At 40.7% G+C, this 27,108-nt stretch overlaps 1 protein-coding gene across 18 annotated transcripts in view; it reads left to right on the top strand.

The window, feature by feature from the left end:
* ubr5 (ubiquitin protein ligase E3 component n-recognin 5) overlaps positions 1-27,108 on the top strand; it is a 165,403-nt gene that overhangs the window by 13,724 nt on the left and 124,571 nt on the right. For 17 of the 18 annotated variants that reach the window (XM_069920480.1, XM_069920471.1, XM_069920465.1 and 14 more), the window contains exons 2-8: positions 3,407-3,451; positions 16,541-16,622; positions 20,533-20,609; positions 21,393-21,512; positions 22,820-23,000; positions 24,725-24,884; positions 26,836-26,985. In XM_069920480.1, coding sequence (XP_069776581.1) covers positions 3,407-3,451; positions 16,541-16,622; positions 20,533-20,609; positions 21,393-21,512; positions 22,820-23,000; positions 24,725-24,884; positions 26,836-26,985 — 815 coding nt within the window. The remainder of the gene's footprint in view (positions 1-3,406; positions 3,452-16,540; positions 16,623-20,532; positions 20,610-21,392; positions 21,513-22,819; positions 23,001-24,724; positions 24,885-26,835; positions 26,986-27,108) is intronic. The other variant, XM_069920472.1, reaches the window with a different exon arrangement.

The raw sequence follows: 27,108 nt of genomic DNA, 5'->3' as shown, positions 1-27,108 counted from the left end.
AATCCAGGAGCTGCTGGCAAAGAAGCGAGCTGCCCACCAGGCTCACCTTACAAAGCTGTCCTGTCCAGAGAAGAAACAAGCCTTCCGTCGCGCATGCAGCCATCTTCAGCGCAAACTCCGGGAGATCCAAAATGAGTGGTGGACTAGCCTCGCCAAACGAACCCAGCTCAGCGCGGACATTGGCGACTTCAGGGGTTTCTACGAGGCTCTAAAGGCTGTGTACGGCCCCTCACCCCAAGTCCAAAGCCCGCTGCGCAGCTCAGACGGCAAAATCCTCCTCAGCGACAAGATCTCCATCCTCAACCGATGGTCAGAACACTTCCAATCTCTTTTCAGTGCCAACCGCTCAGTCCAAGATTCCGCCCTGCTCCAGCTCCCTCAACAGCCCCTAAGGCTAGAGCTGGATGAGGTCCTCACCCTGGATGAGACATATAAGGCAATCGAACAACTGAAAAGTGGCAAAGCAGCAGGTATGGATGGAATCCCCCCAGAGGTCTGGAAGGCTGGCGGCAAAACTCTGCATGCCAAACTGCATGAGTTTTTCAAGCTTTGTTGGGACCAAGGAAAACTGCCTCAGGATCTTCGTGATGCCACCATCATCACCCTGTACAAAAACAAAGGCGAGAAATCAGACTGCTCAAACTACAGGGGAATCACGTTGCTCTCCATTGCAGGCAAAATCTTCGCTAGGATTCTACTAAATAGAATAATACCTAGTGTCGCCGAGAATATTCTCCCAGAATCACAGTGCGGCTTTCGCGCAAACAGAGGAACTACTGACATGGTCTTTGCCCTCAGACAGCTCCAAGAAAAGTGCAGAGAACAAAACAAAGGACTCTACATCACCTTTGTTGACCTCACCAAAGCCTTCGACACCGTGAGCAGGAAAGGGCTTTGGCAAATACTAGAGCGCATCGGATGTCCCCCAAAGTTCCTCAACATGATTATCCAACTGCACGAAAACCAACAAGGTCGGGTCAGATACAGCAATGAGCTCTCTGAACCCTTCTCTATTAACAATGGCGTGAAGCAAGGCTGTGTTCTCGCACCAACCCTCTTTTCAATCTTCTTCAGCATGATGCTGAACCAAGCCATGAAAGACCCCAACAATGAAGACGCTGTTTACATCCGGTACCGTACGGATGGCAGTCTCTTCAATCTGAGGCGCCTGCAAGCTCACACCAAGACACAAGAGAAACTTGTCCGTGAACTACTCTTTGCAGACGATGCCGCTTTAGTTGCCCATTCAGAGCCAGCTCTTCAGCGCTTGACGTCCTGCTTTGCGGAAACTGCCAAAATGTTTGGCCTGGAAGTCAGCCTGAAGAAAACTGAGGTCCTCCATCAGCCAGCTCCCCACCATGACTACCAGCTCCCCCACATCTCCATCGGGCACACAAAACTCAAAACGGTCAACCAGTTTACCTATCTCGGCTGCACCATTTCATCAGATGCAAGGATCGACAATGTGATAGACAACAGACTCACCAAGGCAAATATCACCTTTGGAAGACTACACAAGAGTCTGGAAAAACAACCAACTGAAAAACCTCACAAAGATTATCGTATACAGAGCCGTTGTCATACCCACACTCCTGTTCGGCTCCGAATCATGGGTCCTCTACCGGCATCACCTACGGCTCCTAGAACGCTTCCACCAGCGTTGTCTCCACTCCATCCTCAACATCCATTGGAGCGCTTTCATCCCTAACGTCGAAGTACTCGAGATGGCAGAGGTCGACAGCATCGAGTCCACGCTGCTGAAGATCCAGCTGCGCTGGGTGTGTCACGTCTCCAGAATGGAGGACCTTCGCCTTCCCAAGATCCTGTTATATGGCGAGCTCTCCACTGGCCACCGTGACAGAGGTGCACCAAAGAAAAGGTACAAGGACTGCCTAAAGAAATCTCTTGGTGCCTGCCACATTGACCACCGCCAGTGGGCTGATAACGCCTCAAACCGTGCATCTTGGCGCCTCACAGTTTGGCGGGTAGCAACCTCCTTTGAAGAAGACCGCAGAGCCCACCTCACTGACAAAAGGCAAAGGAGGAAAAACCCAACACCCAACCCCAACCAACCAATTTTCCCCTGCAACTGCTGCAACCGTGTCTGCCTGTCCCGCATCGGACTTGTCAGCCACAAACGAGCCTGCTGCTGACGTGGACTTTTTACCCCCTCCATAAATCTTCGTCCGCGAAGCCAAGCCAAAGAAGATTACACTAAAGCTATCTGGAATTCAAACTCTCCATGTAAACCAAGTTGTCTATGCAAGCTAGTCCCATTTGCCTGTTTTTGGACTTTATACCTCTCCTTTGACTTGATCAGTATCAAGAAAAATGGATTCAAACTAAATGACTAGATGTGACATTGTTTATCCCAATTGCTGAAATCCTACACAAATTGGTTGACAACATCATATCATGAAATAAATGTAAAGGGAGGCGACTCTTGTCTTTGGAATTGACAAGAATTTGGAAGCTTCGGTGCACATTTCATGCTAACATTTTCATGCAACACAGAGGTCACCAGAAATCTTTAATCCTTGTGCTTCATTTCCCGATGGTGGATACTTTGATCATGATTTGAAGTATACCAGGTTCCTTGGGTCTTGGGTTGAACAATCAATCACTTTACATTCCTTCTCCTATTCCTTGGAGATGTTGCTATTCATAAATGTATCTACAACTCAGCAAAACACTGTCACACAACACATTGAGACATTCATCACAGGCCATTTCAGCCCATTAAAGTGTGCCACCCTATTTACACCCAATTAACACCCAATTAGGCTATGCCCTTGGTATATTTTGAACAGTGGAAGGAAACCAGAGTCCCTGGAGACATGAGGAGAATGTACAAACTCCTTAAAGACAGCACGGGAATCAAACTCTGGTCCCAGTCGCTGGTGCTGTAAAGGCGTTGTGCTAACCACTACACCACCTGTGCTGCCTGATTATTATGAAGTATTGAGGATATTTGCACATCTTGCAAGATAAAAGCTATTTGGCCCATTGAACTTGAGCCAGATATGCTTTTTATTCTTCTGTTCAAAGCACAAAGAAAAGTTCTTCCTTTACTAATAGTTATCCAAATCGTATTTGTAAGCAAGTATTGAGCCTATTCTAAAACTGAACATTTTGGGCCATAACAACTTCCTATGTGAAGAAAACATTACTGGTGTCCCCAGCATTTGCATGAAATATCCTTTCGTCACTGGCCTTCTTGCCACAGGGAGCCCTTATCTCTTGCTTACCCCGCCAAAACTTAGACAATTGAAATGCAGAACTGTAACTGATATGTCCAACATGGTGAATCTACAATTTAGCCCTTTAAAAGAAACTCGTATGTTGAAGTAAGATTTAAAAAAAACACTATTATTCCATTGTTTCAACTAAATTTGTTTCTTTGCAGATTACGAGAAGTATCTGAAAAACTCAACAAATTCAATCTTAGCAGGTACTGTGAATATTTAATTTATATTTTTGTCACTGTACTCAGTTCTTGATGTAGAGGTTTAAACCTTGAACTTCATGTATTTTTCTTTGGCCAAATCTAAGTAAGCACTTGATTTGGAAAATTAATTTTTCCTGAATGGATTTTTCCTATTCGATAGGACAGAAAATGGTCTTTTTGAAATAAAATAGAACTGGAATTAATTTAGTCCATGCAATAAATATTGGGATATGGAGAATTAGGACTTGTGTTTTGCTGTTTGTTGCACGTGCGGCGATCTGTTGTGCACAGCACATGGGTATAGAGCATTGCCAACTCTGGGTTGAATGTTGTGTATATTTAATATTTGTAGACTTGGATTTGGGTTTGCAGTAATTTGTTTTATTTGCTAGTAATTGATGAATCCACTCCTGGAGTTCCTAATGATAATGATTTCAAAGGAGTTGATTATTCAACATTGCCGAATTTAATAAGCTTGCTTTAAATATTTTCAATTTGTCTTCAGTAATGGACGTTTAAAAATTGATGATATTAATGTGTAACTATCTCCAACATTCATCATATCATTTTCTCTGCTAATATATCCTTTGTAACTGTTTTATCTCTGCCTTCCCTGTTTTGTTTCCAACTTAGTTTTGACTGCTAGCTTCTCCTTTTTTGGCATGTGTAGTACAGAATTTAGAGGTTGCAGATTCAAGATTGGCAACCATAGGACCCAAACACAACATTAAACCAATTCAGGTAGATATTTAAAAAAAGCCATGGTCTTGCTGAAAGATTTTTCTCTTTGTCCAATGTTCCTGCCTCTGTTGGCACCATGTTTTTTTTAAAAAAAAAAGCTCAAATGTGTTATTTGTCTCATTTGATTTATGTCAAACTATTGCTCTTTAAATTATGGGATCAAATTCCAACTATTGAATTTGCAATTTGATGCCATAATTCATATGTCTAACATACTTTAGGTAATGGTGAATGATTAGAACAAATTACAGGTTAAGTGGATTGGGAAATGGACCAACTAGTTGAAGCATTTGTTCCTTAATTTTGTGAAGAATGGAGTGTTTCAACATGTAAATAACACTGCTTTTTTTTTTAAAGTTAGCATCTTTGGGTGTGATGGAGTCCAATGGCATGGGTAAAAAGTTATTGCAGGGGTAATAAATTACTCGCAGTGGATATTTGTCTTGTTTCTGGCAATCTTTAGAAATCCAGCTATAAATACTTAAATGAGGGCACATTTAATCACATATAATTACACAGATTTGGCATTTGTTTCTCAGCTGTAAATGTCATAATTTGTTACTTGCAATGCCCCTGTAAATGTTTGAGCATGATGTTTTTGAGTTCATCTTTTGAACAGGAAAGAGCTTCCTAATGGGATCAATCCATATATTAATTGCTAAATACAGAAATCATATCAAATTGTAAGTCATTGGTGTTTCTGGTGAAGAGGGCAAGTATCACTTCTATAAGTTTAGTTTGTGGAGCTAAATTACAGCAAACATTGGTAACAGGAAAAATAGCCATTGTTACATTCATGCAGACACCTGACCTGAATGTGTAAATTCATAGTTATGCAATAACTTGGAGTTTTATTTATGGTCGTGATTGAGGTTGTGTTGAGTCAAGTTGGGTTTTCAGACAGATTGCCTCAGTCATTTTAGTTATGTTTATGCAAGATTTAGAAAACAAAGTTTTGATTTCAGGTCAAAGTTCTAGGAAGGTGGCAAGATACACAAATTGCTTCGATTTATGGATTATTCTTGATCCATTATTACGCCTATTAAATTCCTTTTGATTTGGAGTACTGGTTTGTGTGCCATTAGGTTTGTTTGTAGGGCTGGAAATTGTAGTAGATTGATATTGTAATGACTAATGACAAATATTTACCTTGATTTCTCCACAGCCAGCACTCTGCATGGGTAGGAGATACAAAGTTATAATTTGAACAGATATTAAATACATAGGCTAGCAATAAAGCATTTCAAAGAAGCAAATACTAGCTTGCAGAGACTGCCTTGCAGAGCACCTGCTTTCAGTTCACAAGGGCAACTCCGTTGTTGCCTGAAACATCAATTCTTAACACTCCCACTCTGATTTGTGTCTTTTTGTTTGTTATAGTATTATAACAATACTCCATGCAAGTTTGAGGAGCAACTTCTTGTTTTGCATCTGGACATTCAAGATTTCTTTGTCATATAATGGTATAGAACATGTAATATTATACAAAATTGCCTTTTTCCTGCCCAAAGGCAGATAAAGAGTTGGCATTAGTGTTGCCTGGTGACCCTTACAGTAGGAGACAGAGAAGCAAGAGAGTCCCTTCAGATTCTCTGGGTGTCTGTGCATTTGCCTCCAGTGTACCCACTGCCTCTGCAGCTGCACAGACTCTTGTTCGCCCCCATCAGCAACCCAAGTTCCAGATCTAAATCTTTGACATGATCATGAAGCCTTCAGCGCCCTTCATGCTGGGAGCCCTTCTTGCCCTGGCTTCAATACTTGGTTCTCATAAGTCAGTCTCCAGTAGCCTGGAACCTTTGCAGGTCCACCAACCGCAAGTTGCCCGCAGTCTATGTCCTGTGTTCTCATACCTGGATTCAATATTGAAGGTTTCAAATTCAGCTAAAAGTATCATGTTTCTTTTAACATTGATACTGTCTGATGTGATTCAACCCTTGTCTTAAAACAGCTATGAGGAAAGAGACTCTCCACCACCACGTTAGGAGTTTCAATGGCAGTTTAATTCAAAACCCACGAGTGCCCCTTTAAGGGCAGCGTGAGCTTCGTCCCTGCGCAGGGGCACAAGCTCAGATCAAACAATGAGGCAAGGAGGTCCTCGACGGCACCCTGTTCTCGCAGCTGCCTCGCTGGTGTGGCGGTACAAGTGGGGCCTGTTTGCTATGAGTAAGTGCGCCGCCACACACCTCCAGAACCGGCTCGTGTGTCTTGCTGCTTGGGTGGGCGGCCTCAGCGCTTAGGTTGGGCTGTTTGAACTGGCTGACTGGGGTCCAGGTGCACCGCCTTGAGGCAGTCGATCGTGAATAGTTCTCCTTTGCCCCCAATGTCTAAAGTGAAAGTCTTGCCCGATCACTGCAGGACTCTGGGACATTCATAAGGGCACTGCAGGGGCACGATGTGTGAACCTTGCCAGACGAAAACTTACTCGGCTGCATCCAGTTTCTTGGGCAGGCGGGACGGTTGGTTACTGTAGTGGGATGGAGGTGGGGGGGAGGGGCTAGCGAGGTGAGCTTACTCTGAAGGTCTGCCAATAAGGTCGGATTGTCGGCTGCCGAGTCCGTGTCTGGGCCTAAATACTCACCGGGTAGCGATTCTGGCGCGCCGTAAACCAACTCTGCAGATGATACCTGCAGATCCTCCTTTGGGGCTGTCCTGATGCCGAGTAGAACCCAGGGCAACTCATCCGCCCATCCGGGGCCGATGAGGCGAGCCATGAAGGCAGACAAGGTGTCGGTGGAATCGCTCCACAAGGCCATTGGCTTGAGAATGATATGCCATGGTGTGGTGGAGCTTGACCCCCAAAAGGCTCGTCCCTTGCGCCTGAAGGGCAGACATGAATTGGGCACCTTTGTCGCTGGTAATGTGTGCTGGGACTCCGAACCTGGCGATCCAGTGAGCGAGTAAGTTCCTGGCACATGTCTCGGCGGAAGTGTCTCACAGCGGAATGACTTCCGGCTACCTTGTCGCTCAGTTGACCACCGTCAACAAGTAGCGGGCGTCCCTGGACACTGGCAGGGGGCCCACGATGACCACGTGTTTATGTTGAATCTCTTGGCTGCAGAGTCGAACTGTTGTATCAGGGCTTTTGTGTGATGGTGGACTTTGGAGGTCTGGCACTGTGTGCAGTTCCTCGCCATCTGGGCTACTTGTTTTTTGAGCCCATGCCGCACAAAATACTCTGCCACCATCAGAACCGATATCTTGACCGAGGGGTGGGCTAAGTCGTGAACCATGCTGAAAGCCTGCAACCTATACTGCGGCGGGCCTACAGGGCACGGCGAGCCGGTGGAAACATCGCAGAGCAGTGTCTGGTCTGCCCGGCAACCGGAGGTCCTGAAGTTGGAGTCCTGTAATGGTGATGTGGAAGGCTGTATTTCTACATCCTCCCTCTGGCCCTGTGCTAACTGGGTGTTGTTCAGGCTGGGGTGAGGCTGTGGATGGTGGGCCGCGAAAGTGCATCTGCATTTGATGAATTCTGACACATATGATAGGTGCCACTGCTGGCAAGCTGACGGGTCTTTTGACACCGCAAGGGCTTGTGTGAGCGGCTTGTGGTCAGTGAACACGGTGAATGGTCTGCCCTCCAGGAAGTATTTGAAATGCCTGATGGCCAGGTACAGGGCTAGGAGTTCCCTGTCGAAGGCGCTGTACTTTAGTTCTGGAGGACGGAGGTGTCTGCTGAAAAAGGCTAGCGGGTGCCACTGGCCGTTGACCCATTGCTCCAGAATGCTCCCAACGGCCATGAACGTATGAGCATCCTGCCGTGGGTGGCATAATAGAGTGGCGCCCACCAGAGCGTCTTTCGTTGCAGTGAAAGCGCCATATTGGGACTTTGTCCTTTACGGCGATCAGTGCGAATAATGGCCGCATGATGTGGGCTGTCCTGGAGATGAACCGGAGGTAGAAGTTCACCATGCCAACGAACTCCTGCAGGCCCTTGAGGGTGGTGGGGTTCAGAAACTGGTGCACAGCTGCAACCTTCTCTGGTGCCGGGGTGGCTCCGGCCACCGAGGTGGTATGGCCCAGGAACTGCAGGGACTGCCTACTGAACTGGCACTTGGCTACGTTGACTGTGAGGCCGAACTCTGCCCGATGGACGAACAGTGCGCTGAGATGGATCTTGTGCTCGTCGCGGTCTCGACTGGTGATGAGGATGTTGTCGAGATAGATGAACACAAAGTCCAAGTCTCTCTGCCCACTGTGTCCATCAGGCACTGAAAAGTTTGGGCTGCATTCTTTAACCCGAAGGGCATCCGCAAGAATTCAAAAAGGCTGAACGGGGTGACTATTGTGGTCTTGCCAATGTCATCAGGGTGGACCGGGATTTGATGGTAGCCCCGTACCAGGTCGACCTTTGAGAACACTTGGGTGCCGTGCAAGTTCGCCGAGAAGTCCTGAATATGCAGGATGGGATATTGGTCTGGCGTGGTCATATCGTTAATGTGACGGTAGTCCCCGCAAGGGCACCAACCCCCTGAAGTCTTGGAGATCATGTGGAGGGTGGAGGCCCAGGGCCTGTCAGATCTATGGACAATTCCCAGTTCCTTCAGTCATGAGAATTCTTCTTTGGCCAGTTGCAGCTTTTCTGCGGGTAATTGCCTGGCTTTGGCGTGAAGCGGGGGTCCCTGTGTCGCGATGTGATGATAGACTCCATGTTGAGGCAAGGCGGCGGTGAACTGCGGCTACAGGATGGAGGGGAACTCATCGAGAATACTTGTGTATTTGTCCTTGGGGGCACTGATGGCGGCTATCCCCGGGTTGCTCGCGTCTGTGGCATCCAGGTGGACAGATTGAAAAGTACGAGCGTTAACTAACCGCTTGCCCTTGACATCCACTAACAGGCTGTGCGCCTGGAGGAAGTCTGCCCCCAACAGCGTCGTGCCCACTGAGGCCAGCACGAACTTCCAGTGGAACCTGTCCTTTCCGATCTGGATCTGTGCTCTGCGAGTTCCAAAGGTCCTGATGGCGGATCTGTTGGCTGTCCGCAGGGTAGGACCCCGTGCTCTGGTGTGAGTCTTTGAGGGCTGTTGGGGGTGGGTGGGTGGGGGGAAGCACGCTCAGCTCCCCTCCGGTATCTATTAGGAACCGTCAGCCAGTGGATTTGTCGGTCACATGCAGGAGGCTGTTCGCGTGGCCAGCCACCGCAGCCATTAATGGGGGCTTACTGAGTTGTTTTCCTGAAAGGTACAGGGCTGTACCCCCCCCCCAGCTTTGATGATTGAAACACCAGGTGCGGTGGTGCTCCTCCGGCTTGTGCTTGGGGGAGAGCCTGCGGCTGGATAGGCCAGGGCGGGTGACCTGATTGAGGGTGGTCCCGTTCTCCCATTTGGTGCACCAGAGAACGTCCACGCAGGCCGCAACTCGCCGTGGGTCGGAGAAGTCTTCGTCTGCTAGCAGGAGCTGTATGTCCTCGGGCATCTGCTCGAGGAAGATTTCCCGGAACAGAAAACATGGTTTGTGGTCCTCTGCTAACGACAGCATCTCGTCCATCAGGGCAGACGGGGTTCTGTCTCCCAATCCATCAAGGTGAAAGAGCCTGGAGGCATGCTGCTGTGGGGAGAGGCTGAAGGTTCTTGAGGGCGGGATATTTACCGACCTCCGTCGGGTTGTGGATGAGGTTGTTCACCCTGGCCGTGGTCTCTTTGTCGAGTATGTTCACGTCGTGATAAAACATCGTGGCACCTGATGAAATGTTTGAGGCGAAACTGCGCTTCTGCCTGTCCAAACCACACACATGAGCAATGTGTCCAGAAGGGGGGCAGTTTCATCGCGACTGCGTTGATCTCCAAGGGATCCATAGTGAGAGGCCAGAAAAACATCTGGACCGTCGGGGTCACCAATGTAGCAGCAGCTACCTTCCATGTTGTATCCTTGCTATTTCAGTATCTCCTGGGGAAAAATACTTCCTAACTGAGAAAGATGCTGTTTTTAACCCTTCAGATGCATCCAGCCATTGGTAGCTGTTGCAACAGGGAAATCAATTTCTTTATTTTGTCACAACCTTCAAACATTTCAATAGCTTTGGGTTATAGTAGACATCTTCTATCCTCAGCATCCTTTTGTTCTGTTCATTGTTATCTTTGCACTACCCTGAACCTCATGCAAGAATTGTTGATTCTAGTCTCACTGCTTCAGGGCTCTGCTTTACCACTTACATTAGACATGGAGTAAATTTCAGCTCATCCAATGTTTATTTGATGAAAAATTGCAACATGCTGTCATTCAGAAGGACTTGTGAGTTCTTGTGCATAATCACAAAAGAATGGGTTGCAGGTCCAACAGGTTATTAGAAAGACAAATGGAATGTTGACCTTCATTGATGGTACTGGTGATGTACAGTTCTGCTCTCCTTACTTGTAAAAAAAAATGTACTGGATTTGGAGTGCAGCAGAGGTTCATCAGGTTGATTTCAAATATGAGGGTGTTAGCCTGTGAGGAATGATTGAGTCACCTGGACTATAGTGAAAATCAGAAAGATGAGAAGGGAACTTATTATAATTCCATAATTTTATGTTTCAATATATTATAAAAATTGGGTAGGTGAGTCTAGAACTAGCTTCAAGATTTTGAGGGAGTAGATTTAAAACAGATGAGTGGAACTACTTTTCCAAGAGTGGTGAATCTCTGGAATTTTCTATCCAAGGAAGCAGTAGAGGCACTCTCATTGAAAAATCTGTCTGTGTTTTATATTCAAAGTAGGGGAATTTGGGGGGGGGGGGGGTGGAGGGGGGTGGGGGAAGGCATGTAGATGGAGCTCAGTCCATAATCAGATCAACCATTAAATTAAATAAAAAAAAAAAAATTAAATAGAGAATCAGGTTTGATGAACTGAATGGTCTTCTCCTATTATCTTCCTTCATAGGCTAACTACTTGGAAGCCCATCCACTTTCATTCCTCTGATGTTGACTTGATATGACTTGATGCTGCTTGCTCTCCATTGCTAGATCAGTTTTATAACTCATTTGTGTTTAGATCTCTCCATGTTCATTCTCCATGTCCCTGATATCTTCCTACACCCATGTTGCAATAACTTTGTTTCTCATATTCTGGCTTTTTGTACTACTTCCAAGGTTGACAGATGTCACTAGTTTTTTTTTTAGGCTATCTGCACTGGAGTTTCTTCATCAAATCTCTCCATTATTTATTAACTATGAACATTTCCATCTTTTTGACGTTATTTTGGATAAGTTGAAACTTTATGGAGGAGGGGTTAAAGAAAAAGATTAAATGATGTGCTTAAAGCTTTCTTCAAGAAATGTTGTCTTCTGGCCTACATTGGCCCGTGGTGGTCAAAGTGTAGGACTATTTGGAATGGTATTGAGAATACATTGAGAGCACATGAGAAGCCTGCATTGAGTATGTAGTTCCTCAAACTACCCACTTGTAGGCTCTGTCATCCACCTTCTTCACCATTCTGAGAATCTGCTTTTTTTTTCTCATTGGCTTTATTAGCCACCTAAGGACCCAGAAGGCTAGTGGAAGGTGTTGTCCTTGATCCCAACCAACTGCCAAAGGAAGATTGGTCCAGGAAAGGTTTTTTCATTAAAGGTGCAATATTTAAAAAAAAAACTAAACTTGTTATACATTTATAATTTGGACATCTAGCCATTATTTGGATGTATGATGGTGAACCTTTCGTGGATCTTTATCAAGACCTCCAAATATGGAACTGCTTTGCTGGCTTGGCTTGTGTCCTGTATAAATAGAACTATCTGAATTACTTAGCATCCAAATGACAGTTACACATCTTTGAATCAAAGTTGGATGTTGTCTGCTGCAGATCTACCTTGTACTTCCACCTTGGACCCACACTGTCCTACCATCATTGTAATTAATTTTTAGTGACAGACTTGGATTTTAGTGAGTGAACAGTGATTGACAAATTTTGCATTAGTTTGGATCAAAATGGACAATACAAAAGGTTATTTGGATAATCTCTTAAATCCTACTTCCATATTGTAACTCAACTGAAAAATATTGTGTCACATTGCTGCAATGGTGATCATTCTGGGAAAAAATACTGTTCACTTTATCTCTTTGGAAAGAAATATCATGGGAAATCCATTCATATTTTTCTGCCATTAAAAGTGTATTTGGATTTGTTGCAACCTCTGGTACAAGTTTAACCATTGCTGTGCAAGTACAAAATACCTACATAAACATTTGGTGAACTCCCAAAGATGTGTTTCGTCCAAAGATGAGGGATTCATGAAAATAATTGTACATAATGCTAATATATTTTTGTTCTGAAAGCAAGGTTTAAATATCTATACAATATCATACCAAAAATAAACTTGTTTTGTTGCACAGAGATAACGGTTGGCTGAAGTTTGAAGACCTATTAATTGGATATGTTGTCTTACATCTGAATAGAATTGTGCAACATATTGATATGCCGTCAGTAATCAAAAGGGTTAGTTTATTGAATGAGATGATACTGCTTTGTCCTGGCTGGAAACTTCCCAACTTAATCTGGATAATGTGATGTAGGTTTGAAGTATCAAATTATTTCCTCAAGACATTTGAAGGTGCATTCTAATATATCCTTGCATTTTCTCCCTTTTTGTTTAGTGTACCAGGTAAAGGATTTTAACTTTGAAAAGTTGAGTAAATCTCATTGAGACTTGAAGTATCAACTTCATTTCATTTTAACTAAAAATAAACATAGCATGTCATAGTCCTTTTATTAGATCCATCATTAATGGTAAATTATAAAAAGGATGATGAGTTAGCATTACAGGAGGGAGATTAAAAACTTGGTTGAAAGGTATATTTAAAAACCTCTCACTCAATGTCTCCAAAACCAAGCAGCTAATTGTAGACTATAGGAAGGGAAACCAGAGGAGTATGATCTAATGATCATTGGTGGATTAGAGGTGGAGAGGTAGAGAAAATTTAAATTCCTGGGAGTCATTAAATTGGAGGACTTTTCCTGACCCCATCATACTAATGTCATTGTGGCTTTGGAGGAGGTTCTCCCAAGTTGATTCCCGGGATGAAGGCGTTGGCCTATGAGGAGAGATCAAGTCATCTGGGACTGTACTCGCTGGAATTTAGAAGAATGATAGAGGATCTTCTAGAAAGGCATAAATAAGATTCAGGTAGGTAAGTTGGTAAGCGAGGCAATAACTAGAGGACATGATCTGAAGATTAAGTGTAGTAAATATAGGACAGAGATGAGGAGGAACTGCCTTTCCCAGGGGCTAGTAAATCTGGAATTCGCTTCCGAGTGGAGGTGACCTCAGTAAATATATTTAAGACAGGGTTGGATATATTTCTACATAATAAGGGAATTAAGGAATATGGGGAAAAGGCAGGTAGTTGGAGATAAGCCAAGATCCCATTGCATAGTGGAGCAAGCTCAGCAGGTTGGATGGCCGACTCCTGCTCCTATTTCTTGTGTTCTTATGAAAGCACCTCAACTTTCTCAGGAGTTTGGGTGGTTCGGTATGATATCAGAATCCTTGGCAAACTTCTACAAATTTGTAGTGGAATGTTTGCTAACTGGCTGCATTATGGTCTGGATGGGGGCACCAATACCTCTGATCAGAAAGCCCTGCAAAAGGGTAGTGGACACAGCCCAGTAAATTGCAGGCAAAACCCTTCCCACCATGAAAAAAAATCTGAGGAATGCTGTAATCAAAGATCCATCCCACTTGGGGTATATTCTGTTCTCACTACTGCCATTAGGAAGGAGGTATGGTGCCACAAAACTCATTTCACCAGGTGCAAGGACAGTTGCTCCCCCTCCAGCATCAGACTCCTAAACAACACTGAATCTGAGACTCTTTAAAGACTCTTAATTTGCTCATTATTTTTGCTGAATATTTATTTTCTGTATTTGAACAGTCAGTTTGTTCACATTCCTTTGTATACATTTCTCTCTTTTGTTTATGTATTTTTTGAGTATAGTTACACTACTGATGAGTGAAAATTCTACCTGGTGTGCAGCTAAAAGAATCTCAAGGTTTTGTATGATATCATGAATGTAGTCTTGCAGCTGACGTGGACTTTTTACCCCCTCCATAAATCCTCGTCCGCGAAGCCAAGCCAAAGAAAGAAGAAAAGTCTGACAATAAATTTGAACTTTGAGCTTCATGAGTGATCTCATTGAGAACATTTGAAAACCTGGTTTTAACTTGTCCAGTTTTTTCTCAGGTTTTGCAAAGGCTAATGGAACCATAACTTGCATCTTAGTACTGGTATCACTAAGCAATGTTATAATTGAAACGATATGACTATGCAGATGGTATAGAAAGGATACTTGACCCAAGACTAGAACTAATTTTTCTTTCAAGAATGTTGTTTTCCTAGTTACTGAACGATGCAAAAATTTATTAAATATGCTCAATTCCATGCTTGTCACGTTGTATGTAATTTTAGTAACGAGCAAAATATCAAGATGAGCATTCCAATGTAAAACTGAGGGAGTGCTGCAGTGAGTGCCAGTCATTAGATTGCGTGTTAACCTGAGGACCTGTTCACTCAAAAGATACCAAGATGCTATTTTGAAAAGAAGAATCTCTTGAAACTAATATTTATGCCTTCGAACATTAGAAATGTTTATAATTTGAACCTGATTATTTAAATATTTGTGGCCCTGTTTCCTGCATTCTGGCAATGACCACCCTTAATGTTCTGAGATTACTGAAGCCACAATGTCAGTATAACTCTTTGAACGTTTTAAAAAAAACTTCACTTTTTGAACTGCTAATTTGTATTGCCATCATGCACAAACCAATGATCAACAAATTGTATTTTTTATTTCAGCTTCATGTTATTGATTTATCTAGCCTGATTATTCTTGTAATTGAATATTGAAATTGGTCATGTTCTGAAAATTGTGCATTGGCACCTTGATTCAATTTCCTTCCAGGGTCAAGATGAAACGTCTTGCAAAGACAAAGATGTTGTGCGAACCTTCTTAAACCTATTCTGTGATCAACCTAACCCTTCTATCAAGGTCCATAACACCCCTGCCCCCATTTTTCTTGGGTCCATGTGCCTATTTAAATCTTTTAAATGTCCCTATTATTTATCAGCCTCGACCACCTCGCCTGGCAGTGCATTCCAGGAACCCACTACTTTTTAAATAAAAACCTCTTGATATATCCACTAAACTTAAACTGATGGTGATTGCTGCACTGGGTAAAATTTGGTGGCTGTCCACTTAATCTATATTTCAAAATCTGGGTACACCTCTACTATGCTGCCTTTGTTTCTCTGTCACTCCAAAGAGAAAAGCTCTAGCGCACTCAACATGTTCTCTAATCCAGGAAATTAAATACTAAAATGTTTATGTTAAATAATGGTTATTTGGGTAGGGAAATGTATTGTAGTTTCAATACATAGGTTATTCATATAGAGGTGGTAAATGTTCTGTTTTTTAGTAGAAAATCAAAATTGGTTAACTTGTATAATATTGGTCCAATGTGACCCGTTTTAAATATAGTACAACTCTTTATTATTTGAAATGGCCAGGCATAAATGTTTTTAGGAGAACTGGTCATTTTTTTAAAAACAACCCAGTAGTAACAGCAAATCACTTTTAACAGTGTTCAAAATACAACAAACAAGAAGTGAAGGCTTTTTAAACTAATAAAACAATGTTTAATTATCACCCCAAAAAAGTGCTGACTGTTGCTGATCACTGACACCTCCCCCACTGAGGTCCCCACTCCTGCCCAGGAGCCCGAGGTCCCCTGTCAGTTTGGCTGATTTCTGATAAATAAAGATTTTTGATTTATTTTGGAAATCCACATTTATCTGATATTTTAAAAAATATTTGGTAAATGAGGATTGTAGAGAATCAGATTTCAGATAATCTGAGTTGGACTGTATCTTGCTTTTGCAAGGAAAAGTATTCTGATAGAGCCTCAGTTAAAATCATACTCTTCTAAACTCTTAATTTTGTTTCATTAAAAATGAGGTTGAATGAGTGTTGTGCAATTTTAAGTGATGTTGGTTAATTGACATTTTAAAGTATTCAGAAATGGTGGTTGAGGTTGGAATTTAGGAATGAAAAGTTGAACATATGATTTTTGACATGTGACTATTCAGACTTATCCTGCACATTTTAGTCAGGATCAAATTTTTATTTTTGGGTGGTAACTTGTAATAAGGTTTTAAAACTGCATTGATAAATGCTTGGGAGTGGGGCTATTAATTTGTGACAGGGAAGTATATAGTGGAAGTAGATCTATATGAGGAAGGGACCAAATAAGAAGTTGTGTTTAAAATGTTTTTTTTTAGAAAAAGTTGTTGTTGATCTGAATATTTTAAATATTTTTGGTTTTAATTGCATTTTTAACTACATATTTCAAATGCTGAGCGAGTTTGCAATTTATTTTCAGTCATCCGCCTCTGAACGTTTTGGAACAGGCTACAATTAAGCAGTGCATGGTGGGACCAAACCATGCTGCATTTCTCCTGGAGGTAATGTATTTTATTAAACATTTCTGAGGTGCTTGTATTTTGAAACAAATCAAAAAGTATGTCCTTGAAGCTAAGGTTATTTGAAATTTGCAATGACAGCAGAAATTAAAGTTCCACACTGATTAATTCTATATGCTCATGTAAATATGTCACAAGTTCTCTTGATCAAAATGTATTTCTAGTATCTCATCAAGAAATCATTTCTCCTTGTGATATTCATAAATCCTTCAGAAATTGAACAGAGATTGCTTTTGGCCATACCATTTACTGTGTATACTCATGTAATAGTTATTCCCACCTATTTTTGGCCCCAAAAAATTCATGTGTTTTCCGTATAACCTGTGCAAAAGTCAACCCAGCCCTAGGCCCTGACTGCTCGCCCATCCGAGGCCCTGACCATGAACCCTTGCCTCAGCCATCCTGCCCATCTGAACACCCGACACCCCAACTGTGAACCCTCGCTGTGGCTGCTTGCCCATCCAAGCTCCCAACATCCCGGCCGCGGATCCTTGTCCCATCTACCCATTGGAGCTACAGATGTCCAGCCTCTCACCCAGAGCTTTTGATTTTTTTCCTCTATCTTTCTTCCCCCTCTCCCCCCACCCAACTGTGGACCCTCCCACCAATCGCCTGCCTACTAGAGCTCCCGATGCCTAGCCACCATCGTATGAGCTCCTGACGCCATGGCCACACTCTCTCCTTGGCCCCGACTGCCCACCCGTTGGAGCTCTCAGTGCCACAACCGTGAACCCTTGCCTTGAACAACGTAGATATTTAGTGTGGTCAAAACTATGATCATTGTAAAAGTCAACCCCCCTTCCCCCATATTTGACCCAAAAATTTTATCCAAAAAACTTGACCATAACACAAGTATATATGGTATATTGCACCACAATTACATAGTATCTAAGTACATGATTGAGGTTCAAGATTGTGAATTTTTCTTTCCAGCAGAACTGAATAGGAACATTGGTTCTTTTGATCTAGCAAGTTGCTTGTCAATCTTCTGCTCTCTTTAAATCTTACTAATATCTTTCCTGTGTGTAGGTTATCAGCACAATTCTCCAATATGGCCTCACCAATGTCTTCTACAATTTCAACATAATATTCCAACTCTGTACCCTGATTTATGAAGGCCAATTTGCCTAAAATTTTCTTTACAAAGAAAGGCTGTGAAAATTACATTTTTATTTTCCTCCCTGAGTATTTCTGTGTGAATATATATATATATAAAAATTGAACACCACATTTTCAATTTAGTTGATTGTAAGGTAATTATGGAACTTGTGTGGGAATCATTGTGTGACATTTTGTTCTTAAGGGGGCAGTTTCCTTAAAAATAAACATTAAAACATTCACACCTGAATTGATTCAAATTATTTCAATTCTTTGTGGCAAGTAATCAATACATGTTTATCAATCAGGTTTTTTGACCTTTTAAAGATGACAAAAATTGAAATGTTGTCCAATATTTTCTTAAAGTAGATGCTCAAAACATTTTTCAGTAGGAACCTAGCCCTTTCTGACAGCCATAGAGGTAGTAGAAACATCAGAATGAAGCAGCAGGATAGAGTAGTGAATTTTTTGCCTGTTAGGCTCAAATTTGGCTGTGCAATAGCTTCAGCAGGTGAGCTTGGACCAGATTCTGTTCTCTTCCTGTGGGGAAAGGTTTTGTGGTGACAAAAGGTTCTTTAATTTCAAAATTGATATTTTGATAATTTGAACAATCTCATCATCCAGACAATTCACTCCTATTTGTGTTGACTGTAGCATTATTTCTTCATGTTTGTGTTTGAAAAATGTTAAACAGTTTATTATTAGTCTTTAGAATACTTCAATTTGAAGATTAGTTTCAAAATTTTCTGCAACATTCTAGGTGAGAATGTAAGTTTAAAAGTAGTAACCAAAATAATATTGCAGAGAACATTTTAGGGCCCCACAACCCTCTTCACTCTACTACCATTGGGGGGAAAAGTACAGGAGCCTAAAGATGAGCACTCAGCGGCACAAGGGCAGCTCTTCTTCCCTGCTGCCATCAGATTGCTGAATGATCAGTGAACCAGTCACTCACTGCCTTACTTTGACTTTCATGCACTATTTTTATAAGGTGGTTTAGATGAATGTTTGCACTGTGATTCTACTGCAAAACAACGAATTTCATGACTTGTTCATGATAATAAATTCTGATGGTATGTTTTGATAAATCAATAAGGTTAAAGATCAGCAATTCTATTTGACTCAAGAGAATTCTAATAAAGATACCATATTTTCATGCATAAAATGCACACATGCATATAATGTGAAGAGAATCACAAATTGTGTATTGTAAGTTCTGACTAACAAAGGCAATTTACATTTAAATGGAATATGAGACAAAACACATCAGTATATGCCACAATCTCCCATAATTAACACCCAATCATATTCCTCCAAATGTGTCATTCGCCCATGATATGGGCATTAACAAGCTTTGGAGAGGCTTCAGAGTTGAGCAAAATTTTAATTCTTATATTTGCCTCAAATCAGAGGCACTTGATATGTTAATCTCCTCCCTCAGGGACAGGTCTGGGCAATTAACATTGATAAAGTGCAGTGCCCTAGCCTGAATATCATGTTTAAAGGAACACCATGGCATTCAGTACAAAGATATTTCCAAGATCAAAATTTTCCACACCTGCTATAAATTGTGCACACTTTCATTGCCACTATTACATCCTCATGCTGGTTATAGCATTCTCATGCTCGCTATAATTGTGCACAATTTATAGCAACCATGGGAAAGACATTCTTTCAATGCCACTATTGTATTCCCACACCCGCTATAAATTGCCAGTTTGACTTCCCCACTGCTGTTATTTTTGTACATTTTCAACACGTAAAAATATTCTCATATAGTGCGTACGCATATAACACGTGGGGGGGGGGAGTGGTGCCTGGTTTGTAAAATACACATTTAAAGCGTGTGTTATATGCGTAAAAATGCGGTACTTGTATGGGGAAGTCTGTTTGAATGTTCTGGAGGAATGGAGGCTTATCTGTATAAATATGCAACTTGTGAGCCACAAGGCAGATTTTCTTGGGGTGAGACTTCATTGATGTAACAGAGCTTCATGATGCTTCATGATGTAACAGAGTTCTCTTGTTTTGCAAAGTGATTAAAATTTTGTTTTTTCAGCAGTATTCATGTTTGTTTTCAAGCCACCTCAGGTCCACTTTAACATGGGCTCCAAAATATTTAACAACACACCTTTTACATGTACATTTTAAAAAATTGCACCTTGGTGTTACTATAATTCATGTTTGAAGTATTTTCTTGATAGTTAATAAGGTTCTCAGATGCTGAGATTTGGGGACTGCTTATCATAATTTATGCTGTTTTCACAGCACGAAAATAGGACTTTAATCCACTGAATCTGTGCTGAACAAGTGCCAATTTAGACAGAGTTAAACATTGCAATTGCCATACTCAAAAGTGCTAGAAATCCTCAGCAGGTCAAGCAGCTTCCATAGGAAGTAAAAAAGCAATAATTGGGGGGTGGCATGGTGGTGGTGTTAATAACAGGAGCTGTCACCATAGCAAAAATATGTTCCCTCCACACAAAAGAGTTGGTATCAATAAAGAATTGGTGCAAGGATTTTGGGTGATGGGTGCATTTAAATCTAGAAATTTTAATTTACTCTACACTAATAAATGTATTAAAGCTAGATCGATGGCTTGTGCTCATTTAAAGTTCACTTGTTTACTTTTTTTAATGTGTAGCTGCAAATTGTAGATTATTTGTAGCTATTATAGAAGTCATTTAACTCATTTCTGTATTGTAATTCATTGGTATACTATTTTATGGTATTTCATGCAGGAATATTTTCTTTCTTTTACCCTCCCTTCCCAACATAAAACTGTTCACAATAGGATGGTCGTATCTGTAGAATTAGCTTTGCTGTTCAACCGGACAGATTGGAGCTGGGAAAACCAGATACGAGTGATGGGTAAGTATTTGTTCTACTTTCTACACAATTTGTAGTTACACTTTTTGATTTGTGTACAAATTCAGTTCTGATGTTTTGTAGCATTCCAATCACAAGCATACACCTATTGAAAGAAAACCTTTAATTTGTGCATTTGTTTTTTTGCATAACTTGGTAATTGAATTTATTTTAAATCTTGCATCAAATTGTGTGAAAATAAGATGCATTATTCATGTTTTTGTTGGAAAAACAATGCTTCTAGTCAATTATTTGGTTTTGTTGAATTGAAATATGATTAATAATGCCCAAGGTCTAAAGATTCATGTACTCTCTGACCAGAGCTTTGTTTACTTTGGTTTGGATATGATTTACCAAAAATGTCTAGCCATCCTTTTCTGTTTATATAAAGTACTTTTTCCTTGTATGTGGCTGTAAAGTTTTAATATCATCCTATCCATATTTGTGAAGGGCTTGGCACTATGGTCTGTGAAAATGAAGTGCATTCCAGATTGTACTACTTTTCAAGATTATTTTAAGTCAAAAGTTATTTTTTGAAATGTGTGCAATTTTAAGAAATCTAATACAAATTTAGATTTATAATATCACAGTGGCATAAAATGTGTAGACATGCTGAATACTACAAACAGCTTATAAAACATAGTAACTGAACAAATTTTGAAAGCTAAAAATTGCCCAAGGGTGTTGCCCTGGCTGGTCATTCACCAGTTAAAGAAAATGTAAAGTCCCTGAGCTAAGAGGCTTGGGATACCTGTGTTGTAACCCATCTCCCATCTTTGTTTCCAGTTCAAAGTTGAGCAGTGGTTCAGGCACAGGAAGGACTTCCAGGCCAGGCAGGAGTAGTGATTCCCCATGGTTTTTGTCTGGTTCTGATACTCTGGGCAGACTGGCAGGCAACCCCCTTGGGTAAGTTTTGGCAGGGTTGTAGGTCAGTGTGACCTTAAATCAGTCCCTGTGCCAAAGAAATATGCACTGCTAGGGTGGTGTAAACTTGTTTTGAAACTGCTGGCTGTAAATTTTAGCTGTTTATTCATAGTGCATGATGCATTCAGGAACCTGACTCATCATTCCTGCTAAAATGGGTTGCTTGATTTCCTCCTTTATTGGCTTTTTGCAGCTAAATTTTACTTGTCTACTTTTACCAAATACAGTGTTAACAATTCAATTGGACACAGTGACAATGAAATGGTACTTTCAGAAATGCATTCTTTTGAATTACTGAATGGGAATCCGAGTAACTGCTTTTCTAACATTGATTTGCAGAGCAATACTTGCTTTATTCTGTTCATGTGCATTTGACTTGAAGTATTTATACTGCACTCTCAATAATTCAAACAATGAAGTGTTGTAAAAGATCTGTGAAATGGGATTTGATGTGATCATGCAATAATGGGTATACTTGTCAATTACAAGAATGAATATTTTAACAAAAATTGTCAAAGCCAATGCTGGGATTCTAAAAAGAACTCTAGCTCCTGTTTATAAACCGAATCTAGCTAAGAAGTATATAGAATTAGAATAATCTAGGAAGGAATTACAGGTTCAAATAGCCATTACATTGTGCAATCTTCCATTGCCATTCACCTGAGCCATTTTATAAATCAAAACAAACAAAATATTTCAATGAATGTTTGTCATGAGTGGCTTGGTTTCTTCATTAAGACAAATATTTGGGTTTCAATCTCTGAAGGAATCTGCTTTTCCATTTTGATTGATATTTACTCCAGATGTTATGATTATCATGGCTAGAAACAATTCAGATACAGAGGATTACTTATTAAAATGCTTGAATTGTATATGAAATAATCTGCTCCTGATCTTTTCAAGTATTTACATTTTCCATTCCTATTACCAAAAATAGTGTTGATGACAAACATTAGCTGACAATCCCATTAAATATTAGCCCTGAACCAAATTCTTTATTAAAGCATGTTTGTGAATTTTGTACTTGCAATTCATTTGCACTTGTTACAAGCTTTGGTTGGCTGTTCTGGGATGCATTATTTTAACCTCTTGCTTTTTGCTATTGGGTTATGGCTTAATTCAGAATCATTTAGATAAAATGCTTCTGGAGAATTGTAATGAAGGTGGTTTGTATGTTTCAATCTCTCATGATGTATGCAGGCTTCTTTTGGAATCTTTGTTTTCATCCCTTTTATAGTTCCTTTTAGGGTAGTTTTAGCTAATACAAACTTCATGAATTACACATTCAGGAGTCGTTGGAGTTCTGGAGTGAGTGGTGGGGCATCAGGAAGATCATCCACAGGCACAAGGGACTCGAGGAGGCAGACTAGAGTGATACGTACTGGTCGTGATAGAGGATCTGGGCTACTTGGAAGTCAGCCACAGCCAGTCATACCAGCATCAGTCATCCCAGAGGAACTGATCTCTCAGGTATAGAAATTCACTTTTACAGCAGTAGCACAGAAATGCTTTGATAGAATATTGGAGGAAGGATTAGAGAAGGAACTGTGGAAACATTTTCAAGCATTTTCATTAGGGTCAGCTCTGCATATTTTTAGAACAAGAGCAGAAATTTAGCAAGCAAATGTGGGGCAAGGTAACAAATAATTAAAATTTTAAAAACAAAATTACATCAGTAATGGGAGTGTCATTAAAGTAAAATCACACCTATAAATGTAGTTTAAGAGTTACGAACTTTAGTTATTGGAATTGCATGGTTTACAAATATAACATTAGTTCCAATAGTATGCAAAATAATTGCTATTAATCCATGAGATTGAATGTGGAATTTTATTTTCACATTTTATTCTTGGAATTGGAGATTCAGCTGTGCAGGATAATGTTAGATACATTAATTCTTTTTATCTTTTTAAAATATTTTTATTGAGTTTAACATAACAATCCATATACAAAATATTAATAAAGCAAGACAAAATCATAAGGTACATCATTTCATAAAAGTTGGTAATTGCTTTATAATGTTTATAAATAAATGTAACAGACCGATGATTCACCTTGAGAGGTCTACGGTCAGAGTAAAAGCAGCACTGCTCACACAAGCAGAAGTGAAGTATGGGAACGAAGAGGAATTTCCCTGAACACCAAGCTGGAAGTGTATTGTGTTGTTGTATCTCCTTCCTCTATTCTTGTAAAACATGGACAGTTTAGCAGCCATTCCAGACGGCTTAGCCACATTCCCGTGACCTGACTGCCTATGAAATTCATGACAAGATTCCAGACTTCGATTCAGACAGACTTCCCCAGCGTCTCCATTTTGTTGAAAGATTACAGGTCAGATGGGCAGAACTGTTGGAAGAATTCCAAATGACAAAATACCAAAACAATAACTTTATGGAGAGCTGACTGAGGGAAAACAGTCATAATGGACACAAATGAATTCAAAGCCTCTTATGGAAGAGCTTCAACTTTGACATGCACCACTGAGAACAAGAAGCTGGGATCTTTCTGTTTGACCTGCTTGTTTTTTTAAAAAGCAGCATTCGTTCATATGAGGAAGCTAGAGTTGAAAGAGCAACGAGGAAAAGAATCTCAATTATGAAGAACCACTGTAGCATTCTTAAACCTGTCACCTGTGTTTTAAATAAAAAAAACTTTTGAAGCCAGATAGGTCCATCAGCCACCTTCAGACACATCACACATCTAATGACTAGATGTTATAATGTTGCTTGAGAATGGATGACCTAAATAGTAATTTTTCCACGTTTTAAAAAAAAAATTTATAATCCATCACAACATTGATCAAATGGTCTAAATATATTTAATATTATTCCCATTAGATGTTTTATTTTTCATTTTACTTGCTAATACCTTGTAAATAAATCATGAAGTTTGATAGCTGATTTAATTTTTTTTAAAAAGATTGAGCCTTTACAAATGCATTAAATGCGATAATGAGTAGAGAAGCCAAATTCTTAATAGCCAATGTAAGTTGGTATATTGAAGTCAACATTTCAGATTTTCAACTTCCTTGTGCACACCTTGAACAAAAATTAGCATTTCTTGAGAGACTAAAAGAAAATCCACTGCAAAATTTTTAGATTCTAGACTGATTTTATTTTAAAAAAAATTAACATGTTTTTAATTTAAACAGAATTTCCATTCCATCCTTGTTTAGTTCTTACTCTTGCACACAGGCACAAGTTGTATTACAAGGCAAATCTAGAAGTGTTATTATCCGGGAACTGCAGCGGACTAATTTGGATGTAAACCTTGCTGTAAACAACTTACTTAGCCGTGATGATGAAGATGGAGATGATGGTGATGATACAGCAAGTGAATCTTATTTACCTGGAGGTTTGTGTGCTTGATACTGTGATTTCATATTCCCTTCTCCCTCAATGAATCCCACATCCGCTTGACCCTTCCCACTAATCACCCTCTTGGTACCTATCCCTGTAACTGCAGGAAATCTATACTTGAGCCCACATCTCCACCATTTTGAACCCCAAACCATCCTTCCAGGTGAAACAACACTTGTGAATCTGCAGGAGTCATCTACTGCATCCGGTGCTCATATGGTAGCCTTCTCTACATCAGATGGACTTGACTGGGAGTTTTTTGTTGAGAACCTTCGCTCTGTCTTCAGCAGTGGCGGGGCTTCCTAATGGCCAAATATTTCAATTCCTGACCTCACCTCCACACGGTCATGTCTGCCCATGGGCTTATGCATTGCCAAACCAAGGCTATGTGCAATCAGAGGAAGAACACCTAATATTCTGCCTGGGCACTCTAAGCAAATAGCATTGCTATCAGTTTCTCTGGTTTCTATTTGCTCTTACTCTCTGGTTCAGAGCTGTCACTTCCCAGCCCTTTCTACCCTTCCACCCATATCTGTCTGTGCCCCCCCCCCCCCCCCACCATTTTATTCAGGCACCTGCCTGCTTTTTGCTCATTACTTGACGAAAGGTTCAGGCCCGAAACTTGGGTTATTTATCTTGCTACGTTGAATCTGTGTGTGACCTGTTGGGTTTCTCCAGCAATTTTGTGTATTGAAGTACACAAATAGCATCTGCAAACTTACTTATTTACTTTCATATTCAGTTGTGTTTTGCCTTGTGTAATTAGCCAACCTTCAATTTTGAGCAATTAGGAGATGAAAATTTTCTTTAAAAGTTTGCCTAATTTTTGAATGTGATGTGTAACTAAAGACAGGCTTCATGTTAACTGTTGATTTTTGATCCTTGACTTGTCTATTGTAGATTGGCTTTTCAGGCAAAGCTTAAATCTGATTTTTATTTCCTCGTCCCATTCCTGTTGAAGGTGGTGTCACAGGTAGATAGGGTTGTAAAGCAAGCTTTTGGCACATTGGACTTCATAAATCAAAGTATTGAGATGTGTTGATGTTGTATAAGACATTGGTAAGGCCAACATTTGACAGGAAAGATTTCAATAAGATTGAAAGAAAAAATTTAGAATGTTATTGGGAAAAGTTGAATAGTATAGGACTTTCTCCCCTTGAGTGATGGCGAATAGAGGTGATTTCATGGAGGTAAACAAAATGATGAGGGCTATACATAGGGTAAATTCAAGCAGACTTTATCCACTGAGGTTGGGTGAGACAGGAACTAGAGACATGGGTGAAATTATTTGGAACATTTTTGGAAGCTTCTTCACGGAGGGTGTTGAGGGTGTGGAACAGCTGCCAATGGAAGTGATGGGTAGGTTTTGACTTCAATGGAGAAATTAGGATAGGTACATGGATGGGAGAGGTACGGAGAGCTGTTTTCAGTGTAGATTGAAGGGACAAGGTAGAACAGGAGTTTGGCATAGATTAGGTTGGTCAAAGAGTCTGTTTCAGAGCTGTAGTGTTCTATGATACCATCTTTCAACAACATTTCTGAAAGATTTTGATGTAAACATTGACATGCTGCTCCTTGAATATCATTTCATTTCTGTAGTTTTTCATATAAAATAGACTTTCAGATTTTACTTTTCAGTTGAAGAACTGAGTCTCTGATATCGTGGGTGTGCATCATACAGCTTTCTAAAATGAGAATTATTTTTCATCATGAAAGATATTGTGCTAAGTTATATGTAGTATTTAAAAATATATTACTGTGATTAATGCTTGTAATAAATTGTTTTGTTTAGTACACTGAATTTTGATATTCTATTCATGATGTACATCTGTTGTTTCTTTTATCTTGTATGGGGGAATGTATATGACTCATTGTCTGAGGAATAGTATGCTAACATACTTAGGCACTTGTTTTGTACTATTAACAGTGATGTGTTCCCTTCTCAGAGGATCTTATGTCATTGCTGGATGCAGATATCCATTCTGCTCATCCGAGTGTCATCATAGATGCTGATGCTATGTTTTCTGAAGATATCAGCTATTTTGGTTATCCTTCCTTCCGTCGCTCTTCTCTATCCAGACTAGGCTCATCAAGAGGTATTTTGAAGCCAAGATAATTTTACAAGCACTGTGCCTTTCAAGGTGTTTTCTTCTTAAGTACCATGTATAAGAACCCTAGAAAACATTTTCAATTCTCCCATGTCAGTGAACCCCCTTGAC

Source organism: Narcine bancroftii, chromosome 2 (assembly GCF_036971445.1).
Source record: "Narcine bancroftii isolate sNarBan1 chromosome 2, sNarBan1.hap1, whole genome shotgun sequence".
NCBI classification, from domain to species: domain Eukaryota; kingdom Metazoa; phylum Chordata; class Chondrichthyes; order Torpediniformes; family Narcinidae; genus Narcine; species Narcine bancroftii.
This window is presented reverse-complemented; position numbering and strand designations above follow the sequence as displayed.